General features: G+C 34.2%; 1 protein-coding gene across 2 annotated transcripts; it reads left to right on the forward strand.

The window, feature by feature from the left end:
* Positions 1 to 6,657: 6,657 nt before the first annotated feature.
* Positions 6,658 to 17,553, forward strand: LOC100748870. Of its 2 annotated transcripts, XM_033324939.1 has the most exons (5): positions 6,658 to 6,779; positions 7,349 to 7,799; positions 9,226 to 9,527; positions 11,827 to 12,082; positions 14,636 to 17,553. In XM_033324939.1, exons 2-5 carry the CDS (start codon positions 7,539 to 7,541, stop codon positions 17,009 to 17,011), a joined length of 3,195 nt encoding a protein of 1,064 aa, XP_033180830.1. In that variant the 5' UTR covers positions 6,658 to 6,779; positions 7,349 to 7,538; the 3' UTR covers positions 17,012 to 17,553. The 2 variants fall into 2 exon arrangements, with proteins under 2 accessions (XP_033180830.1, XP_033180831.1); XM_033324940.1 differs by lacking the exons at positions 6,658 to 6,779; positions 7,349 to 7,799; positions 9,226 to 9,527 and adding an exon at positions 9,618 to 9,669.
* The last annotated feature ends 76 nt before the right edge of the window (positions 17,554 to 17,629 follow it).

Consider the following 17,629-nt stretch of genomic DNA (forward strand, 5'->3'; position numbering starts at 1 on the left):
CTTGTCAATTACAATTCCCTTTCCCAAAATTATGTTCCTTTTTTGTAAGACTTGTCTCCTAAATTTTCTTTTACTTTTATTCTTATTATATACTATATTAAATGGCTAGGAAACAATTCTACTAAAGAGCAGTTTATATAAGGACTTAAATCATCATATGAAACAAACACATATAACTTTCAACGAAAAATTAATTTCTGCGTTTAATATATAACAGAGTCGAAATTCGAGGGGGATAAACGTAATCGATATAATGCTCCTCTGCAACGCTTTGCTGTAATTTCGTTTTCAGAATTCTCCGGGCTGTAACCACGCCGTAAAGGAGGAAAAGGCGCTGGCAATAAAAAGGAGAGAAAAAGAAAACGATCGTCGTTAGGATCAGCTAGTGACTGAATTGGATGTTCAATCACAAAGTTGATTATCGAACGTTCTCCATCAAGAGTCAGTTATATCGGAAATCGAAACGATTTCTTCGCTGTGAATCAAAAATTCAGATAAGAGAAAACGAATTCCACACCAATTCTCTTGTACTATTAGTCATTCTCAGCGAAGAAATTCGTTTTTGATTCCGATGATTGCATCCGGCCGACGCTTCAGTAACGCATAAAAGGCGATTAGGCTGAAAAAAGGACGAAAATTGCGATGACAATGGGCAAGAAAATACGCGATGATGAAGCAATTTATAATATCTAGACTGTTCTATTACTCTCATTTTTAACTCTTATTATATGTTTAAAACAGATGTTTTATGGTATAGGTATGTTTAAACCTAAATATGTATTTGCAGTAAATGTTTTGCAACTTCCACATACATTTTCATATTGGTTTCAAATTATACCAGAGTACTCACGGTAATCGTGTTTTATAACAGTGCTAATGAAATTTCAAAATGTTTTATATAATACACACAATATGTCTTCGGATATTAGGGCTCTTAAAGAAACTGATCCCCTTTATTTTATATATAATATTTTATATAAAATATATTTTATATATAATATTTATTCCTTAGTATCGTGACTGACAGAAATTTTCCACTTTAAATGAAGTTCTGACTAATAAAAACCTGTCCTCAATGAAAAAAGCATCAGCTTTATTTATGCTCAAGTTGCATAGTCCGCTCGATTGAATAATCGGCTACGTCCATCGTACTGACCAACAAAAACGGAAGAAACGCAAAAACAATCTCTATCATTGAGATTTTCGTGTCATGGAACGCGAATAGAGCTCTATAAGATGGACAAAAATTTGCGCGTCTTTTACGAAGTAGAAAAAGGAAACGCGTCGTTGATATGACACCAAAAAATATCAAATTCTCTCATCTACGATGAGAGAAAGCTACAAAACCGAACGACGTGACAGAACGCATTAACGTGGCCGCCGAAGCGTAGATTTCCTTTGATATTCTTATGAAGGATAGTCGTGACGTTAGGACGATATTAAAAAGTCATCAGTCTCAAAGATATCAGTCTACACGACGCTACGGGTATAATGGATTTTCCCGGAAATTGTTAATGTTTTCAGAATTGGTTTTCCTTTGTAAGTGAGTATTTATAACGATGATATCTCTTCCTCCTGTGAATTTATATTTTATATAATATGTACCTGCACGAGCTTTAAAAGTATTGCACAATAAGCTGAAACCTGAATACTTTAAGTGATAAGAGAGATATATTTGGTTTCACAATTATTGAAGAATTTCAAAGAGTTTGTATTATATATGTCGAGGAATAACTAGTGAGCGGAGAATAAGTATTTTAGTCTGAAATAGTATCAGGTTATAAGTAATAGAAATTTATTTCTTATTGTCAATTATTTTAGTAAAATGAATGATAATGATATCATTTTAATTGAAAATTTACTGCAACAAGCCGATCCGCAAGATTTATGCATTAAAATATCATTCATTTCTGTATCGAGTAATTATTGAATGCGTCAAAATTACCTCAAAAATTAAAAAAAAAAAGAATGAAGATAGGAGGAAAAAACCGAAATTGTAGTTGTTATAGATCTAGTACTGGTAGTACAGTGCTGATAGCATCGTAAAAATTAGTGAATCATTCTTTATTGTTGTCAGCCATACTTGGTAAAATATTTATCTGAAGTAGCATATAGCTATATATACAGCATCAACGTGACGATTATTCTTTTATCATCATATACACTTTATTACAACTGTCAGAGTGATTGAAATAACTAATTCACAATTTTTCATGGAAATTTTATATATCTATCACGGTACATTTTTTACTATCTGAATAATATTTTGTAAAATATTTTGACAAAATCTGGGTTTTCCATATATCTTTCAGTTTAATTTCTCTTTGGTACTAATGCTAGTATTAATACCTAATTAACAATTAACATCGAATAAAACGATTGCAACTATGCAGTAACAACAATAATCTTCCAAAATAGCCTGACTCGAAATATCTTTGCGTAAGATTATGTTACTTACCCTGTCCAAAGTGTATTTAAAGTGCTAAGGATATGATCAATTACATTTCCTTAGAAGGATAGTTTCATTAATAGTTTCATTAAAATGAATTAAAAATCCAGAATCTTTAAGGTGGAAACCAAAGGAGTTCAATCGATTCTTCGTTTTATGAAATTTGCCATTCTCATGCAAGATTGATAAGCAAACGATCCGAGCATCAAAATCCATCTTGCTCGACGAAGAGTTGTTCCAATGATTAAACGACCTCGAACCTTCTATGTAACGCCCACTGAAGCTGCCATGAAAAAATAATTTAGAAAACCAGGAGAGAAAACACGGTACATGCGATCGAAGTAGACGAGTAACCTGTCGTTCGTGTACTACCCTCATCATCTCCAGATGATTCGTTATATGTATGGTATCTATATCAGAAAAAGTTATATTAGGTTGCGTTTGGGGAAATTTTTTCACGAATTTCGAGACAATTGACGTTTTGAATAAATAAGTATAGATATAACTAATATTTTTTTATACAATGGTCAATACAATATTTTTTTATACATTGTTCATTCAATTGTCCTATTTTAAAATAATAGTTACGCTATTAAACAAGCAAAAGAAGATGTCCTGTTAGGGAATAAGCAGAGTTTACAGAAACATGTTGAATATTAAAGAACGTCAATGTTAGCTTAACAAGTTCTGGAAAAGTAATTTCAACTTCTCGACTAAACATCAAAGTGAAAGGCTTTAAATTGCAAGTGGTCGAGCTAGAGAAGGGTTGAAATTGAGCTAGAACCGAAACGAATAACCAACTACCGACAATTTACGAAGTAGAGTTAGTTTTGATAAATATGTATTCATGACCTACAAATCCCGCAAAAGTTGTACCGATTATTACATTTTTTTTATTATTTATTAAACATATTTAGCATGACAATATTACATAATACATATCAGAATTATAGGATAAAATGAATTAATGACTCGATTAAAATAAAATGTAATGAAAAGCGTTATAATGAAATGGATTTTACAGTCAAAATTTAAGTATAATTGTCATTTACCATCGATTTAATTATTAGACTGCGGATATTTGTGCAAATTCGTATGTGATGATGAATTTTTGAATGAAATTTTGATGAATTGATAATTTTATGAACATAGTATCATTAGAAGAATTTCAGATATGAAAGGGTTAAAAAATAAAATCTAATAGAGATTCGTTTTATCTATTAAATATTACGACACGTACTTTAGGTATGAATTATGTTACATTTATATTTACAGAAATTAAAATTAATCTAACTCTCACATTGATCATATTTATCGATTAATTGTATAAGGTCAGTTGTAAATGTAATATAGAACTCGAAAAAGTAGTTTAACCTTTTAACCACTATAAACCTTCAAAGATTTCTAACTCTGCTCTATTGATTTTCCTAAATACCATCTGTCTCTGAAATTCACACCCATAATTCATTTACGTTTCATTTATCATTACATCGTGCATAGGCATGGCGATTGCGGAATCAGCGATCTCTTGACGCATTATATTCCCAAGCGAGTACTCGATCAATTAAATAACACGCTATAACCGTAAAATCGCGTTAAAGCATCCAAGAACATCATACTCGACATAATTACAATGTCCTAGCGCCGAGAAAATGCCAGTAATGGACAACAGCCCCATCTGGAAATCCGATTTCGCTCGACCGAATTCATTAAACGTTTCCATCGTCGCGGACGCAGGGAAAGAAATGGCTGTGCACGAGGAGAAACGCGTTGAATCGCTCTTATACGGTGATTTTGATGAGTTCAAATAGTTCTTCTCTCGCTCGAGGTTCGTGCGGTTAACCCGTCGCTGGTCATTTGTCTCTGAAAGCGTTAACACCATCCATATCCGAATTTCAAATTTCAGATAATGGAAAACGTGCTGTCGAATATAATCTACTCCGGCCCGTATACATGAGGTTTGACTTTCTTTAACGCTGGACAGGATTTGTTCCATTCGTATCATTCGCACCTAACAGTGTATGCTTCAGGTACTGACTAAATGTTTTTCGTCTGTATACGTACACTACTGCTCAGTGAAGGATAGTTGGTGGATATTGTTTGAATATTTAATTTAATAATAATAATTTGAATAATCAATTGAATAATTAATTTGAATTTAAAATTTTTAAATAATTTGTAATAATACTTAATAATACTTGTAAAATAATACTTGTAAAATAGTACTTAAAATTTTTAAGCAATAGTATGATTATAACTCAATAGAGTACGTTTAATATTCAAAAGCTGGCTAAAACAATTGTCATTTGTATATGTATGTATGCTATCGCACATAATTGTTCCAAGGACTTCAAAAGTCGACGGATATTAGAATTTAATACACTGATGATTTTTAAAGAACAGTGTATATCGGTTTGATAAATAAACAATGTATATTGTCACAATAATGAATCGTATGAGTTAACAATAGCAGGGAACCTCTATTTAACTTTTATAAAAAGAATGTAGATACTCTCTCACGTTCGATACGGTGTAATTTAATTAGAAAATTACGGATGAAAGAACTTGTATTGATTTTATTATTTATTATTGCTACAGCTATGTATGGCAGAATATTACAATGTGATAAAAAAATTAAGCTTTAGAAAATAATATAATTTGCATCTGAAATAAAATATTATAAAATCATATTTAAAAATTGTAGAACTATTTTGATATTTTTGAAAGCTTTCTATGCCCGGATAATTTAATTTCTAAGAGTGGTATGTTCTACGTCAGACAAAGAAACTTCTTTCAGATAGACAAAAAGACTGCGATAATTATTGGGATAATAAATATTTAAGTTCTTCAATAAGTAATTTCAATTTATAGTTTGTCACTTTTTCATAAAAAATATTATAAATAATAACTTTTACTCATTATTATTTTAATTAATTTAATCATTCTAAGCGAACTGACACACAACCATTTCTTTTCTTTCAAATCAATGAGAGTATCCGGATATTTATAAGAAATGCAATTTAATATTTAATAACACTACTTATAAGCAATCAATAGTGTACATGTGCGAAAATATCAGAGCTGTGAAAGTGCTTCCGTCCATTTGTCCATCGAGACCAAATGATGAAATTTAGGTTAGTGTAACGATAATTTTATTCGTCGAAAACAATTTATTTACAATCGCGTATTTCCTTCCAACGAAGTGAAAAATCACGGTTTTCATGTTTTGAACTCAATGATTCTAGAGGACTACACATTTATTACGATTATCCGAGGACCGAGATGTAAAATATAATCAATTGATAAAACATCCAACGAATATGCAAAACGTGAGCGGATAAAAGTTTCCAAGTTATCTGCAACGTTAAAGAACCGAGAATCAAATAAAAGAATTTTCCGATAGATCGATGCTGTTCGTATTTGCTAGAGCTTCTTCCAAGCTCGATTTAATGTACCCAACAAGCCAATTTTATTCTTCGAATACAATGAACATTGCTGTTTACATCTATTTCTACGAGTTTTGTGTTACACATTTTACTATAATCAAGTATTGGAGGAATACGTAAATTACTTTTTTCTTTCTCAATTTTATTATCGTTTTCTCATTCTTCAACAGCCAATAGTAGACTACGGATGTTTATGCATTTTTATGTTTGTATAAACATAACTAAAGAAATTGAACCTAGATAAAAATTTAGTCCATATACCAAATACAATATTATAATAAGTCCTCTACTTTGAATATTTTATATACTTTTGTATATTCTATACATTCTGTAGGTTTCTGCATTCTTGAATTTTCCAAATATACATAAACATCCGCAGACTAGTCATTACGCATGATATTATACAGCGGCTACAAAACATTCTACAAAGTAATCCTTTCATATATGTAACGTGTTCTAAAAGCACGATAAATATACGTACTGTATCTATAATTGTTGCACGTAACCGTACGTATCAGATACTTATCAAGCGAACGACGTTTTACGAACCGTAAAAAAACATTCGATAATATAAGGTAATTTTGTGACAGAATGCGGATGTTTGTCTTCAGGAAGTTCGAGGCAAAGGTGATGTTGCGCAAGTCGTAAAAGTCGAGGCCAAACGGTGTGAAAAGAAAACGGGCCAAGGTTGTACATTACCCAAATCGAGCGATTTCCGGCCTCCATTTCCGATGCGAAACATAGTCCCAAACCGATGCTGATTTCACGAGGAATTTATCGCCAGGACCCTAAATCACACGATTTGAAATAACGACGTTTCTCCTTTAGTGGCGAATGTCAAACTTTTACCATGGCTCCGGACGATTCCTGTAAAAGCACAAAAGGTTAGTAAAATTGATCATTACTCTTTTATCTCGAGAACAAAACAACTTCTAAGTGTAAAATGTCACGTTTATAATATAGAAATGAGAGTTTTTGGGAGGACTCTTTTATAGCGAAGATAGGTAACCCACTTAGAAGCTTAACCAAACCTATCAACATCACTTTCTGAAACATTTATTATCTTACTTCTAGAATACGTAATTAGTGTTTAACTCCTGAAAAAGATAGATAGATAGTTGACCAGTTTGGTTTCAATGTGGCTCAAATAGAAGAATTTCTTCCCCTTCATTTTAGTCTTTAATTACAACTGTCTTTTTAAATTACGAATTTTAGACTTTTAATTACAAACCTAGATGCATAGATAACATAATAACATACTAGCAAGTTAGTATGTAGAAGCGAAACATGTATGACTTTGCCATTAGCAAACTATTAATTTTTATGCATTCATAGAAAATTTGAAGGTGCAAAAATAACCACAGTCTGATCATTAAGTTAGGAATTTAAATGTCAATGACCCTCGGGGTAGAAAAGAACTCTTCGATAAAATAATATTCGATAAAATTTTTAGAAGACTTCCACATCGAACGATACGCCAGAAGTACGAGGTTATTATCGGGCAATTAAAGATTTTCACGAAATTTTCATCGACGTGATCTGGTGATTGCGTCATGTCGTCCTACGAAGGACACGTTTACGAGCGGAATCTCACTTGAAGACGCAGAGCCGAAGGGAAACGCGCGGAAAGCTTCTAAATTACGATGTCAACGCCCGCCACGGACCCGTTGCCGTCCACCGTTTCCGGGGAATTGACGACCGCTCTTATACCGACGGTTACCAAGATCGATACACGGCTGGACGTCAATCCCGTTTCGGTGGTTTTGGCGATGTCGATAGTCTACATTTTATCACCAATCACCGTCGTCGGGAACTCCATTATCCTGGCCGCCTTCTATAGGTACAAAAGGTTACGGACTGCATCCAATTACCTACTAGTCTCTTTGGCCGTCAGCGACTTTGGGGTAAGCCATCAAGTAATTTTAACTATGGCAACCATTGAGACGCGATCGACATCGATGTGTTGAATTAGTCCAGTTTTTTATCCTTCTTTCTCTAGTAAATAGAAATCATAAGAGAAGAAACATGACAGGTATATTTTTCTTTAGTTTTTAATTTTAATATCACCCTGTAAGTAAACAGAAGAATTTTAATATGACGTAGTTGACGATCACAGTTTTCTTTACTTTTATGTCACTTATTGGCTGAAAACAAATACTAATTCTTTTGAAAATAGGTGATAAATTCACAATGTCTTAAGAGAGATTAATTTATACAATTAATATTATTGGTACTTTTTTAGTGTTCAGAATGGTAACAAAAAAGCACATCTAATCCCCAAATTAAATAAGAAAGTAGCTTCGATGTAGAATTTATTGACGACATACTGAATTTTGACAAAAAACAGGAAATTTGACTTATCATGTTCTTCGCCTGTAGTATTCAAATATTGTCGATAAAATAATGTTATTCAATAATAAATTAATTAAATTAAATGACTTAATCAAGTTAAAAATAGAATGTAAAGAATTATAGATCAATATCGTCAATGCTGGGCTTTTATTAGAATCCATTTCAAAGGAGATATCAACATTGAAGTGCCCCATTGTTTCTCGAGATTGATCGTCTAACGGGATATTTTAATTAGTCAGCTAATCAATCAGAAAACGGGACGAGGCGAGGATTCTATCCCCGCTGCAACTCGTACGATAGTCCTTCCGCCGCGATTGATGTTGACACGTTTCACTTTTAGTATACAGGACTACTCAAAATTAATCAATCAAACTCCTTTATATTTTATGTATGTCATAAATACAAATAATTTATATGATATAATAAATCAAACACAGACAACATAAACATAAATCGTGATAATTAAACGTTATTATGGATGGTTCATAAAAAAATTCAAGTCACTCTGGCTCAACATAATAAACCTTTATCGATACGGCATTTTTTCTTATACTTAATCATAGACTATATCGAAACGAACGAGATCTTACAATCTGATCCTACATCGAAATAGTTTGTTTTGAACAGTTCAACCTAGAAGCAGACCACGTATACGTTGTCACCTGCTACTAATGACCTAAAGCACACTCCGTTATAATATCCCAACATACAGCAACTCACCCTCTCTGAATAATTCCTCTTTAGAGAATGTTCGCAATATTACTACTGAAAATGGCTTTGGACTCTGTTTAATTTTACGTTCTACACGAACTGCAAGCGTAAACGTTAAGGAACGCTTTGAAACATACGTACGTTTATTATAAAACTTTCATTTTGCCCAATGTCTGTTGTTTATAGAGTAAGTTCCGAAGAGGTCGTAGAGATGATTCTCGCCTCTAATCATCCAGCATATGCAAATCGGATATTACTTGCACGCAGGTCGGTGTGTTCATGCCCTTTGGGATGCATCTAGAGTTATCTGGGCTGCCGGAAAATGGCGTTTCCACGTTGTGCATCGTTCCATACTGCATCGTGATTGCACTGTGCAGCGTGAGCGTGTTGGTGACTGTGGCAATCGCTGTAGACCGGTTGACGTCGCTTGCACAGCCCCTCAGGTACAAGAACATCATCACTCACAGCAGCATCGAGAAGTACATCGCCGTGTTCTGGATCTACGCGATCATTGTCGGCCTCTCGCCTTTGATCTACGCCAAGATACCAGGAGAAACTCAACCACACAGGTGAGAGCCGCTGCAATCTTCTTTTAGTTTTAGTTTCATTAATGAACCGATATAATAAACAATGTAAATAGCAAAAACATTTTTTAGTAGAAATGGTCAAACGGATATAAATTCCATGTGGAAATTCACGATGAAAAATGTTGTAAGTGATAGAATAAGTTATTTGAGCATGTAGGTCTATCTGTAGGTCTGTATATGAGCTAATTAAATTATGTTTATCAAGATGAAAGCCTAATATAGAAATAAATACAATAAATTTAAATAATGGAAATAAATGTTATTAACATTAATTTATAATAATTACAATAATTAATAATTATAAACATTAATTTATTCTTTAAGTAATTCTGTAAAGATGATGAACGCTGAAAATCAATATCGTTCAAATGGTAGATTATACACCTGGTGAAGAAAACAAATAGATTTATTGTTTTTATTGAAAATCTTCATTTCTGACATGTATATCTCTTACCATTTTGAATTCCCGTTTGTTAATTAAATTCAAATGTTATAGGATTTTCTCATGTTGGAAGAGATTGTAAATTGCATTGTTTATAATATAAAGAATATGTTCATTCGAAGAGTGAAAGTATAAAGGTCAGTGAATAAATAAATGTGAGTTAAAGGTGATAAGAAATTTTTAGAATACAAATTACTGAATAATTGAATTAAAAATGATAAAAAATTGGTACAAAAATTTTGAAAAATTTTAATGTCTTAATAGTTATTTTTTGTCAACAAAAATCTCACTCTGAAAGCGCGTAAAATAAGTTTAATTAAATAAAAACGCGAGGTTTGTAACTAAATTTCTTTTATTTTATGTAACTAACTTAACTAATTCTTCCGAGAATCAGAATTTTCTATGAGTATTGTTATAAATTAAAATGCACGCGGTAGGAACTTTTGCTAATTCTGCACAGCAGTTGAATCCTATTGAACAAACATTTCGAAAATTGCTAAAATCAGATTGCTCACTAGTCACGTTCCTCAAACAACCGACGGGTCGAACGAACAGTAGTATAAAACTAGGAAATACAATCATGTGTTCCAATCGAGCCCGCGCCTTTTTCACATTTTGCACCGACAGTGCAAAAAAATAGCAAGGCCAATTTCTGTTCCTATAAACAAACGTAGTTAATTTTCTACTTCTTTTTTTTACATACTTCGTCGAAACGCAACAAAATGTAAAGTTCATTAGGGATGCATGCGTGCTGTGATTTTCTATTCTGTCTTCATTTTACGTGTTACAATTTTGTAGCTCTACTGTAATATAAAATAGAATAGAAAGATTCTTTCGAATATAAAAATGAAATGTACACGAATTAAATATATGCACATAATCAATTCTGTAATTATAATAAATTATCAGTTAAATTAAGATTTATCACTCTCCTTTTTTTACGCAATGGCTTATTGGGATCGACAATTGGTCCCTGAATTACAACCATGCCATAATAGGATTACGATGCAATATGCAGGAAACATATGCATGATTTACAGTAAAAGTCACGGATTGAAGCATGAATTGCATGGTTATCCAACCAATATAGAGTAATGTTATTTTAACCGCGCCACGTGTCGTGTTTGCGTTACTATAATAAACGCAATCTAATCTCCTTGTATCCATTAAACATCAAACGATAGATTACATCCACAAAGTTTACATAACCCCGTTAATTTTTTCAAGTAAAGGTAAATAATTATGAAACGTAGTCGAAGAAAGAATTATCTTCCGATCTAATAGTTGAATAAACAAACGTCTTAAAGAAATAGCGATCATCGACCTAAACTCTTAAATCATAGGATTCCAGAACGATCTATACCAAATGGTTAAACTCAATCATCAGCACACTACTATCTTAAAATACAACAGGATCAACACTTCAAATAATCCACATTTTTCCCGAATTTATATTAAGTAATTTATGATTTCTTAAAACTATTCATAGCATTGAAAATCAAAATACCAAGTAGATAAAATCAATCATTAAGACACCACTGTATATTAAACAGGATAGCTGTATCAGTACTTTGAATAATCCACATTTCTTCGAATCTTTAATAAACAACCTAAAATTGCAAATCAACAAAGCAAATCATTGAAATTAATCACAAAGCACTTTCCAAAAAAATTTCGTGGAATTGACAAACAGGCCTTAACCTTGACGAAGCACCTGGCACACGTGTAACGGAAATTAACAGGCGCGTGCAGCATCGAATCAAACGATATTCGAATCGACGCAATTATATAACTCGATCGCTGAACTAACGAGTGAAATTAATTTGCTTTCTGTCACAGTGGCAACTGCAGGTTCGGTGCAGCGGTGCTCCCGCCCGTAAGGGTGTTCCTGGTAGTGGCAGTATGGGCACCCAGTGCTCTCGTTCTCCTCGGTTGCTACATGTACGTGTATCTGGTGGCACGTGCACACGCACGTGCGATTTACACGGTAGAACTATCGTTCAGGCACCAGACGCAGACCCTAGCATTACCGCGCTACGGTCAAACACTAGCAGTCACGGTCGGCGCGTTTCTCATCTTCTGGCTTCCCTTTCAAGTGAGTAGATGGTCTCCTATGCGACCGCACACGGTCACCAGATAGATCTCCATTTGTAATCGAACCACCCTATGCGCGTAAATTCTTATAAATTAGCATTCCTTTCGACGCGCAACGCCAACGTGCGTTGTTTCGCTATTATTACTCTCATACTACTTGCACATCGGAGTTACGCAACATTATTTCTACTTTGCCTGGCATGCATACTCGTAACGTAACACTGATGTAAAATTTAAGAACGTCATGGTGTGCATGTTAAATACGTACTTCTCCTTAGACTATGCTTCTTTGTATTTTATATTTCTACACTGCGCGTTACACCATATTTATAAGTATTTAGACATTTTTAAATTATCGCAAATGTATAAAATTACATCGAATGATGTTTCCCAGTCCAATTTTGTCCTTTGATTGTATCTCAAGCAAAATTAAAATTAGTATATATCCCCTATGTTGATAAAAACAGTAATTTAACCATTCGATTTTGCATTCTTTCAATCAGATTTTGTGTAATCTCCTAATCAGGTTTTGTATCTTTTTGCACTTTGTACCTGCATAAGAATTGAAAATTCCATAGTTACGATTAGTGTATGGTACAATTATGGCTTTATATTTATAAGATGCATGTATCTCGAGGAAGTTATATTTGAAGCTGAAATTTAAAATTAATTGAAAATTTTGTTTAGAATGCAGCATTTGCCTAGTTGCGTAACTTTATGCTGGCTATTTTTGTTTGCCTTCATTACACCCTTATTAGTTACCGGGTTTTAATTACTTGAGAAAAAAAAACGTTAATTTCCAATTAAAACACATAATGGGTAGTTTACTTGCCGTAAAGGTTGCAATACAGTATTACTTGTAAACCATAGCCCAGGAAAATACGTATAACGCGAATGATGTAAAAAATTTAATAAGCACTCTACGAAGCCAAATATGAAAGAGAAAAAGTTTCGAAATGAGATCACCAGTTTTTAACTAATATAATAAGATGCAAACGACGTGACAACTTAGCGTAACATGAACCTAACATGAGCTAGGCTGATTTTGCTACATAATAAATCATAAGTCATAATAAACAGAACAATAATGTTAATAACAAAACAAATATACTAAGATACTCGTTGTATTTTCTAACGTTAAATATAATCTCTGAAATAAATTTGCATCTGTGCACGATCCACCAACTTGCAAACCAAATTTTTTGTTTTATAATTGCAAAATGAAACCTTTGAGGCACAGTTTGTTTGCAATTTTACCGCATCCGAAGACGAATACTCAAACTGTAACTTGGCTCGACCCAGATTATAACAGAAAAAGAATGTTCACTCCTAGGCTGAAAACAAAATTATTGTTTCAAATAAAATATTTCATTCTATGTGTGTAAATTGTAATTTAATTAAGTAATTGATATTTCACTTTTTTATATATAAAAGCAAAAATAAAATAAAGTTAGCTGATAGTAAATTCCGTCCTTGGGTCATTGGCAATCGATTGATGTTGCGTGAATCGATGTGGTAATGAGGTTTCCGTAACCCGTCAATCTCCATTTCACGAGGAAAAGTTTCACGAAGGAGAGGGTTGAAAAACGACACAACCTCCGAAATTGTGGTAACAAAGAAGCAGCAGAAACGGGCGTATATATCAATAAAAAAGATCTTTATCGGTAAAAATTTATATGTATTTGATCTTAAAGTCAAAATGACCAATACAGTCATATAATACAAAAATAATTGTTAATGATTTAATAACAATTAATACAGAAGTAATGTGATAATTTTTACAGAATTTTTTAGATCCTCGACATCAGTAGATACGTAACACATTAGTAGTGTTATTAGTATTTTGTCATAAGAATGAAATCATATTATTAAATTCCAACTGAATATTTATAAACAACGACATCAAAGTAGAATCAGGCTAAATAAAAGCTTTGCCATCGGAAAAGATTATGCGTCTTTTTTCAATCATATATATGGAACGACATACTAATAATGTCTTATATGACTTCTTCAAATCCCATGTAAAGATAAAATTCACCAAAATTCAAATACATATGGATTTTAGTTTCATACACAATCTACTAACTTTCATTAACAAAGATCAAGACAAATAATTCCCATTTTAGTTCACGTATTACATGGTCATATTTATAACGAAGTAGCTCAAGCGTATTATTCAACCTTTGAATGTTATAAATAGATTAACGCCATCCATATAGATCAAGTGAACGGGAGAAACATATATCTATGAAGATAATGACAAAATTTTCTGAAGTTTAGCCAATGTTTTTTAATCTTACATTTTTCTTCAATATATTCTCCTCTCTTATATTATACATCATCTTAAATTTGAGAAATATTGGAGAAAATTTATCGTATAAATTATAAACAAAATCAATTGAAAGAAACTTTAGCATAAACTGCTCTAATCGCTTCTCATTTCCTCGTTGAACGTTTCACACGACATAAATCAGAACCCTCCCATAAGATCAAGCAACAAAGACCGAAGCAGGCCGAAATTACCTTCTTAACATAAGGTAAATTTGCTTTACAGACCTGCATGCTGCTGGATATTTTTTGCGGTACCAACATTCTTACCGAATGGGCGGTCGTATGGCTTGGACTGCCCATTATGGCGCACAGTGGCGTGAATCCATGGATTTACGCTTTCCATCACGGCGAAATGAGGGTTGCAGTGGTTAAGATTACCAAGAAGCTGGCTGCTTTCCTCGGAGTGACACCCAGTCGTTACGGTTGCTCGCCAATGAGACGTGGTTCCAATACGAATATGGAATTAGCCGAGGTGAACAACAGCAACGATGATAGAAGGCATCCTGTGGAAGATTGTTTCGCTACAAAACAAAACAACACTTTGTACACAAGCAGGCGAGGCCTGGAAGTGTCAGGAAAGCACACAGACATCTCACCAGAAAGGAACATGGATCATACGTCTTCTGAGAGTAGACAAGCAGACATCGTCGAGGAGAATATCCACGATCTCACGAAAATGCTTGATCTAAAGTACATCATCGATCGGAATCACATGATCGACTCGAATCACAATATCGACAAGATCAAAAATCTGAAATATCTTCTGGATCCAACATTCAATAAAATTAGACACCTGAGAAGATTGAATCACAAGAGGCTCGCTAGTAAGAATTTTTCGAAGGCGTCGGAACCGAAGTTCATCTCCTATCAGAATTTAAAGAGCGACGTAACGTTGAATCGCAAAGTATTGCAAATGAATACTATGTCGGATCCCGTGCTAAGTGCTAACAGTCCCATAGTGCACACAAAAGATTTCCATAACGGTTTGAGTCCTATCAATTGCAAAAGAAGAAATTCGAATCTTTGTTCGATGTCTGATCCTAATATCAAATCGGCGACTGCAATCTCTTCAGAGGTGAATCTTCGACTTCCAACCGGTGGGAACACCACCGAAGCTCATAGATACTCTGTACAGAATTTGGATCACAATAATAAGTACGAGGGTGGATTGGCTAAACACGTTATGCTATCTCGACAATTGGAGAATCAGAAGCGTCTTCAAATTTATCCACGACCGCGGTTGAAGATTAATAGTCCCTTCGATCGAAACAGTCCGAATCTAAACCTCAGACTCCAGAACAATTATACGCCGCCGTCCACCCCGGATAGTACGATGTCGAGTTTGTTGGATAGTCCAAGGCAGAAGACGTCTCCGAAGCACATAACAATTACTTCTAACAAATTAGCCAATCTTGTTCATGTGGATAATACTCCGAGGTACTTGGAGCCCAGAACAGATCCAGCTTTCAAAGTATTACAAATGCGAAGAAACATGGAAATACTGAAACATTCCGAATCGATCAATACCATCGAACCGATGACGCACGTAAGATTGTTAGAGCCTTACAGAGTCATGGAGAGTCTGGCAGTACCGACAATACACTCGGAACCACCGAGTCCCATAGATCCACTTCCTCTTGCTCCTCTACAAGAAGAAGACACGAAGAACTCTGAAACGTCGAAGCCTTCCATTAGTATCGATTGCTTAAAATCTCCGATGGGTAATAGGAGGAGTCCAGTTAGACACTCAGATCCTGTGATACCATCCGTCTTGTTGAATATTGAAGATTATAGCGAAGACCGCGAATCAATCAATAACAAATCTAGTCATGATAGTTCCTCAAATAATATGGTATTGTCGGGTCAAATAGCACCAATAGAACCCATCGATCTATTCGAAGCCTTGTTGAAAAACTCAGAAAGGTGTCGAGAAGGGAGATTACCAGACCCTATCTTCGTTGAGCACGATTCGACGAGATTCAGCTCAAGAAGACCCTCGGACTCGAAGTGGTCAGAGTCGTCGAGAAGCCAAGAGATCCTGTCCAACGTAGTCACTGAACATCAGGCGTTTCCTTCGTCCTACTCGGTGAACAATTTTCAAGTCTGTAACAGTGGCAGCGATCTCAACGATCTGACGTCCCTCGATCCATTTATGTGCCCGGACGCGTTGACATCGTCGTTACGCGAGTCGTTCTTTAGCGCTCCATCCGTACCTGATTCAGAAATCTTCACATCGTTCGAAGAAAATGAAGAATTCACGCTTGATTCTGAACACAATCTGTCTCCTTATAATTCCAGATCGACGATCAATTTGAAAAAGTCAGCGATCGAGAACGATCTGCAAAGCAAGTCCACGGAGTCGATGTTTCGAAACGGTTGTCTATCGACGAAATCGTGTGCGATTTTGAGATTAGAGCCATCTTTACATCGAAATAGATTGCGCGTCAAACCAGGAGTAGACTATATCCTAAAGGATATGTCTATTAAGAATTCACATTTGGCCCCGCTCGCCTCACCGACACCTACAGAAATCTGCACTCCTACCATCGAGCTCGTTTCGGAAATAAAAGGTGACAGTGGTGTCGGTGTCAGAGTATAGATTTATTGTGGATGCTTCGAAGCAGTTGGTGGATAGAATTAATCGTTCGTTCAGACAAACATGATGAAATAAAACGAGGAAGCTTTACTTAGAATTGTTTTTCGATCGCGATGTTCTGCTCGTCGAATTGGAATTTTTACGGTATACATACCATGTTGTATAATGATACGATTACACGTCTGTATTTTTATAATAGTCTGATGCCTGCATGGAGAAATTATTCTGTCTATCTTATTCTAACGAGACGTACTGAAACGTAGGTTATCGTGAAATAATGGAATCGAACATTTCAAGTTGGACTGTGATAGTACGACGTGTCTTTAGCGAGATCATAGAACGATCACATGAGAGAGGAAATTCTATAAATGTTTGACGATAATTAATCCTTCAACTCCTAAGAATAGTTACAATAATCGTTTGGACAGAATGCTTCAAGGAAACGAAAACTTATTAATTTATTGAAAAACTGCACCGAATAATTTTATCTGACTTTAATCTAAGGAGTCTTAGGATTAAATTCGTTATATAAATTTGTAATATATTACACGATTCACATTGACATACTTATGTTAATATAAATAAAAAAATTCAAAGCGCAAAATGTCAAAGGAGGAACAT

Source organism: Bombus impatiens, unplaced genomic scaffold (genome assembly GCF_000188095.3).
Source record: "Bombus impatiens unplaced genomic scaffold, BIMP_2.2 scf_0083, whole genome shotgun sequence".
In the NCBI taxonomy this organism is placed as follows: Eukaryota; Metazoa; Arthropoda; class Insecta; order Hymenoptera; family Apidae; genus Bombus; species Bombus impatiens.